General features: G+C 52.8%; 2 protein-coding genes across 2 annotated transcripts; one reads left to right on the top strand and one right to left on the bottom strand.

Annotated features, from left to right (window-relative positions):
• Positions 1–603: 603 nt before the first annotated feature.
• Positions 604–6,732, top strand: ERICH6 (glutamate rich 6). The gene is made up of 9 exons (XM_029962306.1): positions 604–797; positions 873–1,030; positions 1,143–1,214; positions 1,970–2,034; positions 2,861–3,510; positions 3,646–3,731; positions 4,440–4,592; positions 4,857–5,082; positions 5,486–6,732. The coding sequence occupies exons 1-9, from the start codon at positions 645–647 to the stop codon at positions 5,747–5,749; spliced, it is 1,827 nt and encodes a 608-aa protein (XP_029818166.1). The 5' UTR covers positions 604–644; the 3' UTR covers positions 5,750–6,732.
• Positions 6,458–12,855, bottom strand: SELENOT (selenoprotein T). The gene is given in 7 exon segments (XM_018079243.3): positions 6,458–7,180; positions 8,024–8,175; positions 8,881–8,968; positions 10,258–10,384; positions 11,468–11,578; positions 12,798–12,808; positions 12,811–12,855. Coding segments are annotated over 6 exon segments (492 nt in total). The 5' UTR covers positions 12,841–12,855; the 3' UTR covers positions 6,458–7,180; positions 8,024–8,050.
• Positions 12,856–13,041: the final 186 nt, after the last annotated feature.

Raw genomic sequence — 13,041 nt, 5'->3', positions numbered from 1 at the left:
CAGCGGAAGGTTTTGGCCTCTGGCTAAACCAGAGACAAAATGTAGGTAAATAGGTACAGTCGCAGGATACAAGCAGGGTACAGAGTTCTCCATAACCCTTAGCAGAGTAGAGTCACCAGAGAGTTGATCCGAGGCACGAGATTGGGAGCAAGGAAACTTCGTTTCAGGATATCCGGTACCCATCCTCAAAATACACCCTGCAGCCACCCTGGGTTGCATCTGGTCAGATGTGACCAGCCCTGTGTCACTGGTTCCTCAGAAACTCCCCATGACCGCAGCCATCAGCAGCTTTTTCTCCCCAAAGCCCACACAATGTGTTTGAAAGGGTTAACACATCTGAATCCTCAGCTACAGCATTCTGTGCTCTCAGCTTTCCCCCGAAGGAGTAAGGCTAATAAATACCACAGTCATTCCCTTTCTTTGGGGCATTTATTTATTTATTTACCACAGATCTGCTTTTCTTTTTGGTGGTTTCCTGAACTCAATATTTTGAGTTAAGTCATTCCAAGATATCCCAGACACAGATCAGTTGTAACCACCCTTGGGTGCTTTATCATGTTGCATATTGAGCAGAGCCCTCTTTCCTCACACTAACAGGGGGATCTGGGGGCTGGTCCCCCCTGTCCCTCCTCCCCACTCTCCCCATGTCACTGCAGGCAGAGGAGGACACTGAGCCGAGATGTGAGTACTGCGGCAGCCTCCTGAGGCCGTTCCCGTTCCCCTTCCCCGAGGATGTCCCTGTCCTTGAGGATGTCCCTTCCCCGGAGGATGTCCCTTTCTCCAAGGACTTGGAATACGTAAGCTGGGGGAAGGACGAGCAGGGATTTGCTGTGGAACAGCTGCACTCAAGGCTCCGCTCTTCCACCTTGCAGAGATTCTGCTGCAAGCGCCACCGAGACCTCTACGAGTTCATCCTGGAGGAGAGGAAGAGGCTCAAGGATGCCTGCAGCATTCCCAGAGCTGTCAGCACCCATGAATACCAGGGCTCCGAAGCCCATCAGCTGCAGTCAAAGGAGCAAGAGAACCAGAGGTACTGGGAGAACTGGGGATCAGGTATAAGGAACAACAGGCAACTCCTAGGGAAAAGGAGCATTAAGAAACTGCAGGGAGAGGGAATGAAAGAAGAAAAACCTTTGTTTCAGGCACCACAAGTTCGAATTCTCTCCAGTCCCCCCTGACTCCTCTGTCGCCGGACTGCACAAGGAGGAGACAAGGTACGTGCTGAGTGAAGTGCTAATTCCTGTGCTGACAGATGAGATATCTAGAGACAGACGGAGACAAGAACACAGACACAGCTCTGGGAAGGGACAGCATTTGGGTGTAGCTTTTACCTCAGGCACTGAAACAAAGCTGGAGTTTTTATTTCTGTTTTGCTCCATAAACTCTGGCATATGTTTGGATTCCAGTTTCCAGTCACAAGAACTCTTCAAGTTCTCGGCCCAAAGCCTGTGCAAGTGTCTAAGCCTCCAGTACAGGCTCAAGGAAAAGTAAACCAGTACACCTGGAAGTAAACTTGGTTTCCTTGAAGATCCTTCCCAGCCTGAGAGTGCAAGTGCCTCCTGCTATGTACAGAGCACGCACCAAACCACTGTCACAGTCAGATTTATAGGAAGCTACACAAGAATAGGGAAAATATTGCTGGAGATGAGCTGTTTTCTTGCGGGCAGCTCTCCTCTTTCACATAAAATCTTGATCCAAACCTGTTTACAGTGTTCAGCTCTCCTGCCAGCAGAACTGATGCCACTGCAATGGCAGAGTCTGTTCACTGGAATCTGTGGGAGCAATTCTTTTCTGCTGAGATATGAGTATTTTAGTGATACTCTGCTGCCTCGAACTATTACTTGCAATTGTGTGAGTGGAGAGAAGAACAGGTTCAGAAAGTCGTGTTCCTAAGGCAGGGATATCCAGTACTTCCAGCCTTCCAAACAGGATACATGAAATGTCTATCAGGAACACTTCTGTTTTCCAGGCAGCAGGAGAGCCACCTGTCTAGAGGGTCACCTGTCCTGTCTTTGGAGCCGACTGCCAGTGAAGGTGAGTTGGCATTTCCTTATGGATTTATTTGTCCATTTATCACAACAATGTATTCAGTGGAATTGCTGGTGTCTAGTTGAACAGGAGGATCTTATAGAGCGACACGTTTGTTCATTGTCAGGTGTGCAATCCCATTAAATCAGATACAGCTCCAGCCGTACTAAACCATCCCTCCCAGGAGAACACAAAAGCAGGCACATCCCCCTTGCACAGACAGGGTCTCCTTGCCATGACTTTCAGTATTTATATGTGAGGTTTCCAGCTGAGATGCATAGAACCTAACCTGAGAGAAGGACAAGTTGGCAAAGCCAAGCCCTTGGGAGGTAGGAACTGCCAGAATGAGGGTGATCCCCATTTTGCCTGATCAGGTGGATACTCCACCACTTCCTAGGCCAGGCTGTGGGTGACTGAGCAGCCTTTGAGTCTAGCTCTAAAACCAGAGTTTGACTAAGAACAGGTGAACCAGATTTACAAATGGGCATGTTTTCAGAGAGGATGGCAGGGCACTGAGACTTCTGCACTACCAGGGATCTCCGTTTGTCAGTTCCAGTGCATGGAACCAAATCCTATCCCAAAAAGTCGCTATTTACACAGATGTGTGTATACAGATAAGTGAAAAACTGACATCTTTTATCATAATCCTGTTCTCTCCTATTCTGAAATAGCTGAGCCCTTTGGGCTGCCCTTGTTAGAAAATACCTTGAGACAGACTCTCAGGATGAAGCATTTCAGCCAGGAATTCCCACACCAGCAGAGGTGTTGGGCAGCCCGTGGTGGGCACTGCCAGCCCTCCCTGCTACACACAAGCCCTCCCTTTGCTCTCCAGGTTCACACGAAGCTGGAACCACATCGCCCAAGAGCGAAATGCCGATGCCTGCTGGAAGTGTAGCCAAGACCGAGGAGGAGCCTGAGCCCAGGCCTGAGGCTGAACCCGAGCATGAGCCTGAGCCTGAGCCCGAGCCCAAGCCTGAGGAGGAGCCCCAGCCCAAGCCTGAGGAGGAGCCCCAGCCCAAGCACAAGGAGGAGCCTGAGGAAGAGCACAAGCCTGAGGCTGAGCCCAAGCCCGAGGCTGAGCCCAAGCCTGAGGCTGAGCCCAAACCTGAGCCCAAGCCCAAAGAGGAGTCCAAGCCCAAGAAGGAGCCTGAGGAAGAGCCCAAGCCTGAACCCAAGAAGGAGCCTAGGCCCAGGCCTGGGCCTAAGCTTGGGCCTGAGCCTGAGTCTGAGCCCAAGAAGGAGACCACATCCAAGCCCAAGGAGGAGCCTGGGCCCGAGCCTGGGCCCGAGCCTGAGAAGGAGCCCAAGCCTGAGCTTGAGCCCGAGAAGGAGCCCAAGCCTGAGCTTGAGGAGCAGCCTAAACCCGACCTCGAGGAGAAGCTCAAACTTGAGCTCATGGAGGAGCAGCCCAAGCTCGAGCTCATGGAGGAGCCCATGTCCTGCCGTGTCACCAGCTCTGGTTTCAGGCCCCTGGGGAGGAAGGCAGGTACCTGCGGCCGACGGCGACGGGTGCACCTTGAATGTGTCCATGCTCCGAGCAGCCAGAGCCTGGCACTGCCCATCTTCACAGGCAGCTGTGCCAGACTGCTCACATCCATTTTATCCTTCTAATCTTAGGTGAGGAAGAGTAAATTGGTGCAAAAGTACTACAAACATGGAAGGAAATTCCTTACCCTGCTCCCAGATGGAACCTCGCAGTTATTGTATCCTTACAGGGTTCACTTGCTCACATTAGTCCAGGGGTATAACTAATTTTAAATGTGTGCCAGTTCACTTTATCATGAACAACCCAGCTCACCACTCCCACTTGCTCTGTCTGAGGAGCAGCAGCACCAACACCTGACACAGCTCTGGGCTGAGGTTTCCCAGAGCAGGCAGCAGCTCTGATGAGGGATGGGCACTTGCATCCAGCACCCAGCCCAGCAGTCAGACCCACTCCCGAGCTCTGGCCACCCATGGAAGGGCCCTGCTGACCCCAGGGGCTCCCAAAGCGCTCAGTCCCATCCTGACCCCAGGGGACAAACCAGCAGAGTCCCACCAGCACATGGCAGATATGCCTGTCCTGCAGGCAGTGCCTCAGAGGAGCACGGACAGCCTGGGATTACCAGTGTGAGTCACTACTGTCTGATGCAAGAAAACAGGGCACTTTCACCCAGGGACCCCACTATTAAAGCCACAACATTTTAAGTCACCCATGTTATTTTTCATTGCTGTGGCTGACTTCTTTCTGACCCAGGGAGGTATGGGAGTGTACCTGAGCTTTGCCACCAAAGCAAAACATTGGCAGTGTCCCAGGTGACACCTTTAACATATGAGATTTTATACTCCCAAGTAGTGCCCTGAAGTATTTAGTGTGTAATAACAGACCAACCAGCAAAGCAGGGGGTTACGAACACCTTACCTGGCAGAAGCTATCCATCTGGAAACCTGGCCATCATGGTTACACGAGAGGGAGACCAGATGATTTGCACAGTACAGGAAGATGAGCCGAGGACTGCCAAAATCCGCGCGCTGTTCCAGTCCGACGGCAGGAGCACGTGCTATTACCCCAACGGAGATGAGTGGTGCGTTCAGCAGCTGTGCTCTCCACTGCCTTTGCAAAGGCCACAAAGGGTATTTTTAATGGCATCCAAAAACTGACAAATCCAGCAGCTCATAGGCCCTGCTTCGGGTGCCCCCCAGAGCAGCAAGGCGACCCCAGCTATGCCTTGAGAGGCGGGGAACAGACCCTGACCCTGCTGTGCCTTTGTCCTGACCCTTGGGGGGAATGAGGCACATTCTGCCATGGGAGCTGCAGGGTTCAGAGTTTCCACTTCCCTCTCTTTTAGGATAAACATGAGTATCCAGGGAGGGCAGTATTTGGACCAAGCAGGCAGCAGGGTGAAAAGGTGGACGTGGCCAAACATGTCACCAGGACCCCACATCCCACTGAGCCCCATCTTCATCTCCCTGAACCGGCACGTGGGGGTCAGGATTCTGGCCCAGGACAAGATCATCATCTCCTTCCTCGCCATGGGGCGACAGGCAAAGTTCAACATGGGAACCAAAGTGCAGGTATTTCTCCATGCAGAGCTGCTCCCCACACCGGAATGGGGCAGCCAGGGAAGCTCTTCTCCATAGGGAAGCATGCTAATTCCCATGTTGCCCCATGCTCCTGCCCCTCAAAAAGCAAACAGTGTTGTACCCCTGCCAGTCCCACGCAGACAGGGCACCCGCCAGCCACGGCTCTCTGCAAGGAGTCAGTGTGGGAAGCACTTCTGGGCCAGTCCTTGGTGTCCCTGGCTGTGTCCCCAGGTGTCACCCTGGCTCTGCCACGGAGAAGAGCTGTGGTCCATGTGGGCAGGGTCCGTGGCAACTCTCTTCCTCCACAGGCTCCTGTCTCAGGGGCTGGGAGGGGAAGGAAGCCCCATGTCCCAGGCTGTGGTGGCTCTGCTGACACGTTCCCTCCACTCCGCAGGTCGGTGCTGCCGGGGGGCCGCCTGCCCCGGCCCGGCTGGGCAGGGACGAGCTCCTGCTGCATGCCTTCCGGGTCCGGATCCTGCAGCTCTTCAACAGCATGCGGGGATGCATCGGCTTTCCTTCCAGTGAGCAGTGGAACAAAATGCAGCCTCCCGCGTACGTCCGGAGCCAGGCTGCCAAGGTCCTGGAGCTCTGCACTGCCGCCGACGTCAGCGAGGAGCTGCGCAGCTCCATCCGGGCCATAGTAAACGCACAGCTCTGAGCAGCACGTGTGGTGTGAGGCAGAGACGCTCCCCAGCCACGGTACCTGCACACGCTCAGGAGGGCTCCCCTCGGCCCTGCCCTGCTGTGAGCAAAGGGCATCCCGGGGCTCAGCCCCACAGCCCCTCGGGGGTCTCACTGAGGGCAGGCAGCACCAGCCCACACTGAGCTCACCTTGGCAATGGAGGCACGAGGGGGCTTTGCTCAGATCACCACACAGGCACCACTTTGCTGCTCCTGATGAGGTGGCACCAGCAGGATGCCCAGGTGTCCCTGGCACCAGTGCTGCTGGCAGCTCAGCTGCCAGTACAAGACAAGGTGGTTCCCTGTGCAGAGAGAGACAAATGACCATGGAGTACCCAAGGCAATCACCTACACTCGGCCCCAGGGAGCACCAGCTGCAGCCTGGGATGAGCTCTGGTTAAAGCACTGTAAACACCAAGCCCTCAGCAGGCATTTAGAGGCCCCTGGGCCACAGGGGCTGCAGCTGGCAGCCCCCCAGAGCTGCCTGGGGTTCACCTGGCCATCTTCCCCCAGGGTGGCCACACCCAAAGAACAAGGCCAAGCCCCACGTGCCCCTCCTGGCATGCTGAGGTTCTCAGGGGGCTTACACATGACAGACACAAGCTCAGTGACCTTGGAAAGTTGGCATTTTATGTGGTTTTTCAATTGCAATTCCAAGAATGTCCATCAGTGACAAACAAGGTACTTCACACAGGAAATGGGAACTCTTTTTATTTCAATTAATGTTTTTGGGTTCTATTCAGGACAGCAGGAAGGCCCAGCTCATCTTTCCAACTGCCAAGGAAGAACTGCTGGAGCTGGCCCACATGATTAAAGAGCAGCTGATCTTAATTTTCACTGAAGTCACCAAATGATGTAACTAATCTGCATGTAATTTTGCTTATATAATTCAATATATAACGCACTGTTCTACTCTGTCATAGATTTTGAAAAATATACAAACCTGTTTTAACCACATTAGAGAGAATTTGTAGACAGCTGTCAATTACTCAACAGTTTAGGACAGTATCAGACACTCCTATAACTTCATTTTAAACTACAAAAAGAACATAAATTCATATAAAATACAACAGATTAAACAAACTTTTCTTTTTCCAAGGAAAAATTAGGTATCAACTCAATCTGCCATTGTGTGAAACATGAATATAAAATAAGTTACCATTAGTAATGCCTGCATTGCTGAGCTATGAACTGGTCGAATGAAGTCTTAAAAAAACTATACAGTATTATTGCACTCGTGGCTGTGCAGTGTGGGACCGGCCAGCACCGAAACGGGGCTCATTGAGTGTTTGTCCAGGAGGCTCAACGTGGCTGCGAGAGAGGCGTCCAGCCTGCACCAACAGCGTCTGTCTTCAGCACAGGCCTTCATGGGTCTGCGCCACGCGGCCCGGGAACCACCACCCAATGCCTGTGGGGAGACACCGCGTTACTGCCGGCAACACCCCTGTGCCGGGACACCTGGGCACAGCTGGGCACAGCTGGGCACACCTGCACTGAGCCAGCACACCTGGGGCACACCTGCACTGAGCCAGCACACCTGGGCAGCAAACCGTGGGGCAAGGGGCAGCTGGGGCACACCTGCACTGAGCCAGCACACTCCTGGAGGCACAGCTCAATGGGGCACACCATGCACCATTGAGGTCACCTACGCACAACTCTGGGGTTAAAGCAGGGGAAGTCATAAAGCTACGTGTTTATGAAAGCCACACATGACATGGGACATGGAAACTTGTTTTGTCATAAAATACCAAAGCTTGACTCTGGGGACAGGGCAACAAAGCAATTGTGGACTATTTTGGGCAGAGGGACAAGAGGCATGATGGACAAGGGGCTTCTCCTTGCTACTTGGCAGGTTGATGCAATATCAAGCTCGGTTAAAAGCCAAGGAAATGTAAATCCCCAGGCCGCACAAGCGCTGTTCTGAGGGCAGGGCACATAATAGGCAAGCGTGTCTCTGGTCTCAATGCATTCCACACATGGCCCGAGATCAATCGGCTATCAAGGTCACCTGCCTGCAAGCACACAGTAACACAGCTTCTCCTGCCTCATGAAACGCCAGCTTCCCGTTCTGAGACAGGCAGAACGAGCCACAGTCCAAAACCTCCCACCCAAACAGCCCCTGTGACACCACACACAGAAATTTACTGTCACAGAGGCTGCTCCTCCAGGAAAACATTGAACTGAACAAACGCTCAGTCTCCAGCGTGCTGTCACAGCCGGGCACATGCACTGGCGACGGGAAGAGACTTACGAGGAGTTTCAGTGCTGTCCCATGGGGCTATGATCGATGATGGGGCATTGACTCCATGTGCACATTGAGCTTCATCTCGTTATCAAGGATCTGTACAAGCTGCTGCATGGAAGGGAGGTGACCAGACTCCAGCTTAGACCACACCGGGACATCTAATGCAGAACACACGATGGGAGAAAAGCACTGTTAACACTGGGAGCATCAGGAATCAGGGCTGGTGTCCACATGGAACTGAGGAGCTCTAGGAAGCTGTGTGAGTTGGTACTGATCTATATTGAGGAAAACATCTGGATCAACGATGCTTCCAACCTCTGGCTATGCTAAGCTCCAGCCCAACCAGGAGAGCAGACTGTCTAATGCTTCTGTTTAGAAGTGTATCCTATGGATGGAGAGGTGCAAAATATCCACTGACATTCCTTTCAACCTGAAAAATCAGTACTGCTGTCCACTGGTACTGAAAATCCATGAATAGCAATGGATTCCTTAGGATTCCAAGGCTCTCCTGGTTGGGTCCCTTGGAGTAACTGTTTTGTTTGTTCTTTGTGTGTGATGTGCATTAAGTCAGAAATGATCAGCTAGGGACACAAACTCTCCAATTCTATCCTTTCCCTGTCCTGTAGTGTGCTTCACCAAGTGTCCCTTTAAGTTTTTACAGAGTTACTCTGACATCTGTATTAACTGCAATATAAGACTTCTACAATTTCCATCATTTATTGAGATAGATATCTGCAGATCCAAACGGCCAGCAGTTTCCACACACCACATTTGCTCACACCATCCCTCATTCTCCCCACTCCACAGCTTTCATGTGTGTACACGTGCAACATGAGATTCCGTGAAACAAAGTCTCAGCTCACCATTCAAAGTGATTTCAAAAGCCCCGGTGGACATGCACTGGTTCTCAATCATGTTGCTCAGGAAGAAGACCATCATGCAGGCGTACACCTGGAAGGGAACAGAGACCCACCCACCTCAGCCACAGCAGCCACACATGCTGCTGTTCATTCTCAGCGAGCACTGGACATTCACGGGTGTCTCTGAACTCCCTGTGTGGAGGAACTGCTCAAGGAATGTTCCCCTCCACAGACACCTCCCTTCCCTCCTTTTACAGACCGTGCACCTTGCCTGCCCCAGACAAGCACCGAGCCAGCTCTGAACCCCCCCAGCTCCAAGCCCTGGTTCAAACCAAGGTAATGCACATGCTCCTGCTCCAGCTCTGCACACCTCCGGCCCGTCACAGCTGGCTGCAGGGGAGCTGGCAGGGTGACACAGGAACACAGCTGTTCCCACACACTGCCTGTCACTGTCACAGCAACACTCCAGATCACAGAGCCACAGGCCCAGCACAAACAGCACAGCGAGGCAAATCACAGAGTGCACAGGAACCACAGGCCCTTCAGCTCATCTCTGAGCACTTCATCTGGAATTTTCTGTGTATGGGATGGCATCTTCAGCAGTGCAGCTCCTCCCTCATCACCAGCACCTTTTTAATTCCCTTTCCCTGCTCATGGGCACACTCTCACAGGTCACTGCAACACCACAGAACCTGGCATAGGGACAGTGGCAGTGCACAGCAGCCAGCCTGGCTGGGCATGGCATTGGATGGAACTATTACAGCTTCTGGGGATTCACACTGGCCAGTGAGAGACCCAGGGCACAGGGCAGCTCAGTCTGAGGGTCTGTAAATGGCTTTAGTTTAGTGGAGTAAATCTAGAATAAGGTTACTCTAAATCAGAGTACGACACCCCGAATCTCCTGGCATCATCAGTACTGACTCACAGGGATATTCTCCCACAGTGTCATGCCAAAGTCTGCTCTGCAAAACACCCACAACATTTCAGCTTCATTTTTCTAAACACCATTGAATTGCTGCCCAATCTATCAGAAGTCTGATGGAAACATCAACTGCAAAACAGTTATGAGACAGCAGAGAAGGGAAGCTGCAATTTTAACACAAACAGTACTGGCCTGAAATACTACTCTTGAGCCCTAAAAAATAATAAACTCTTCTATCATCTTTGTCAGCAATGCTAACCTCAGCTGTCCCCCTGCAGCAGCAGCAGCTTGGAAAGAGATGACAGAATCACACCTGGGTCTGTCAAAAGCCTAAAGCACTGCATAAGAATTATGCTAATGCAAGGCTGCAGCGTATGAAAGATAAATCAGTCAGAACTGTGAGGGACTCCCAAAGCACCTGTGAAGTCACTCTGAAGTAAAAGAATTATGTCCCTTACCTTGTTTTCTTGGCCCCACTGCCAGATGCTTGGAGCTTGCATGCCAAGGAAAGCAAATGGGTCCTTGCCAACGATGATTAAGCCAATTAATACTAGTTTGAAGACAGACAGGAAGGATGCTATGTGCCTGTTGGAGACAACACACACCAGTGACTGAAAGGTTCAGCTTCTACTTCACCATCCGCACCTGTAATTCATCACCTCACTACAAGAATCTTGACAGTGTACAATCAAACGTTTCAGGGGAAGTACAAAACTTTCCAAGTAAGTTTATCTCACTGTAAAATAAAAAACCAAAAAACAAACCAACAAAACAAAAAAGCAATACACATTAACAATACCCCCAGCAAGGCACTGCTCTTGTACAGCACCCCAGAAAGACACCTCCTTGTACACCACACATGGATTCTCTTGTTCCTCAGCAGACCTTAAATGAGAATTTATTTTCAACTTAAAAATGTCTGAACAGGGAAAGAGATTCAGTTTCTGAAAATGTTCCACGTTACAGAGATACATTTAATTGATACATTTCCTATAGAACATTTCCCAGCGAGGCAGAACTCCCCACAGGCAGAGCCAGCTCACACAGGCACTGTGCCCTGCAGCCTCCATCACTGCAACCCTGACAGAAATTGGGCCAGCAAGCGCTCCAGGAGCCATCCCAGTAACTATGGCATCACTCTCTAGCGTGGGCACAGCGCTTTAAATAGCAAGAATAACACTATTTTCCTTTTGTCTTTTTCCCAATTTCTTTGGGCTTCCCCCCAAAAGCAGCTAAGGACACCCTGGTAGCCTGTCCCCTGAGGTGAGCTCTCCATGACTCATATGTCAAAAATGAACTTTTCCCTCCTGTGCCCTTAACCCATTACAGGGATTTGTCACTAAGTGAGTAAGCCTGAGCAACAAATTGAATTTATGTTGCAATACAGCATGAAGAAAAGCTGGGAAAATTCACTGTGGAAAAAAAACCCAGTTACATAATTTATTTCAGATTGGATACCACAAGCTTCATCATACACATATCCAGATGGTGATATTTGTATGGAAAACTAAGGCAGCTACCTGAAAGGGAAAAAATCACTGAGTGTGCATTCTGCATGCAATCGCAATGGAAAAACCCCTTCAGTTTCCATTTCCAGTATTATTTCAGTGTAAATGCACGTGTTCAACACTGGAAAGCAGACAGCCAGTACTGTTGGCCATCTCTTACCTATAGATAGGTTGAGGAAGGTAGTTCTCCCCTTCAATTCGGATGTCTGGGTACCGCTGGCTGATGACCCGCATGTACTCCTCAAACACCCGCCTGTAGCCTCAGGAGACACTGGACACAGACAGGATTGTCACCACAGCTCGAGGGCTGCACAGTCAGTCACTGCTGAGCAGCACTCGCCCCAGTCATAACCCCTTCAGGTTACAACCACAGTTCTTATGCCACAGAGAAAAACCGATCTGCAGTGAAAGCACACATCACAACCTCCAGCAGGTGAGCCCTAATGTGACACGGGTTTGCTCCACATCCCAACACTGACTCTGCTAACACCCAACAGGCACCGGATCACTTGCTTTCCCTGGAAAAAACTGTTAGTCAGGACTATATTAGGAAGTCAACGTAAGCAGACCCTTGCTCTGTTCCAAAAAACCCTCTATACAGAGAGCCGCCTGAATCTCTCGCTGTCACACCGCAGTCCCTCTGCGGGGTGGGACGGCCCAGACAGGCAACGTCGCTCCCAGCCACGCCTGTGTCAGCACGGCACGGGACCCGCAGGAGTTAAATATTCCCGAGCTGTGCTCCGCCTCGCCTTTCTGCAGCCGCCTCTGCAAAACCTGCGGTGACGATCGCCGCCAAAGACCCCAAACCCAGCATTTTCCACCGAGCGCTCCCGCGGTGCCTCACAGACCCGCACGGCCCGGGCTCTGCTCCGGTCGCACCGGGCCCTGCCCGCCCCAGGCCCGGGGGTGACGGATGCTCGGGGCCTGTTGGGTTTTGGTCCCCGCAAACAGCCTCCGTGTGCGCCGGGGCCGCCTCAGCCCCGCTCGGAGCCGCTCACAGCACCGGCAACACCCCCGCAATGGTGCAGAGCTGCCGACGCAGCCGCCGATCTGCACCCGGGGCACTGCACCAAACACACACAACTGCAGCCTTACTCAAACAACTTCGATCGCCTCCTAAACGTAAGCCGGCGCCAAGCAGGAACCGCCACACGTGCCAGTTCAATTAGGGGCCCGAAGATAGCGCGTTTTTAGGTGGCGCCGCATTTAAGGGGTTCCTCACTTGTCAGGGCGCCGCCGGCGCAGCCGCTGCCGGACTCCCACGCTCTCGTTAATCCCCCAGCCGGGCCGCGCCCACGGAGGCCTCGCCCGTCGCGGGGCGGCTCCCCCGCGCCACCATCGGCACGTCGGGCAGCCTCATCAGACGCTAAGAGCGGAGCGAGCGAGCCGCGGCAGCGCGCTGAAGTGGAGTGGAAGAAGGGAGGGAGGGGACGGGCGAAGGCCTGCGGGCGCCGCCATCTTGGCGCCGCCATCTTGGCGGCGCCCCTCACCAGATCTGGAAGCTTGAGCAGTCGGCCCGGTGGCGTAAGCCATTGCGCAGCTTCTTCGCCGCAGCCCGCCCTGCTCCGCCGCGCGGCCGCCGCCCGGTCCCCCGGCCGTCCAGCGCCGCAGCAGCAGCAGCCAGCAGAGCCGCAGCGCGCCTGCCGTCGCAATCTCGCCGTCCGCAGCCGAGGTCCGCGCGCAGCCGTCTCAGGAGTCACCGGCGCGGGGGCGGGCCCGGGGTGTCCGTGACGG

This window comes from Manacus vitellinus, unplaced genomic scaffold, assembly GCF_001715985.3.
Source record: "Manacus vitellinus isolate BGI_N305 unplaced genomic scaffold, ASM171598v3 scaffold_45_pilon, whole genome shotgun sequence".
Taxonomy (NCBI): Eukaryota; Metazoa; Chordata; class Aves; order Passeriformes; family Pipridae; genus Manacus; species Manacus vitellinus.
Note: the sequence above shows the minus strand (reverse complement) of the source record. Positions and strands in the feature narration are given on the sequence as shown.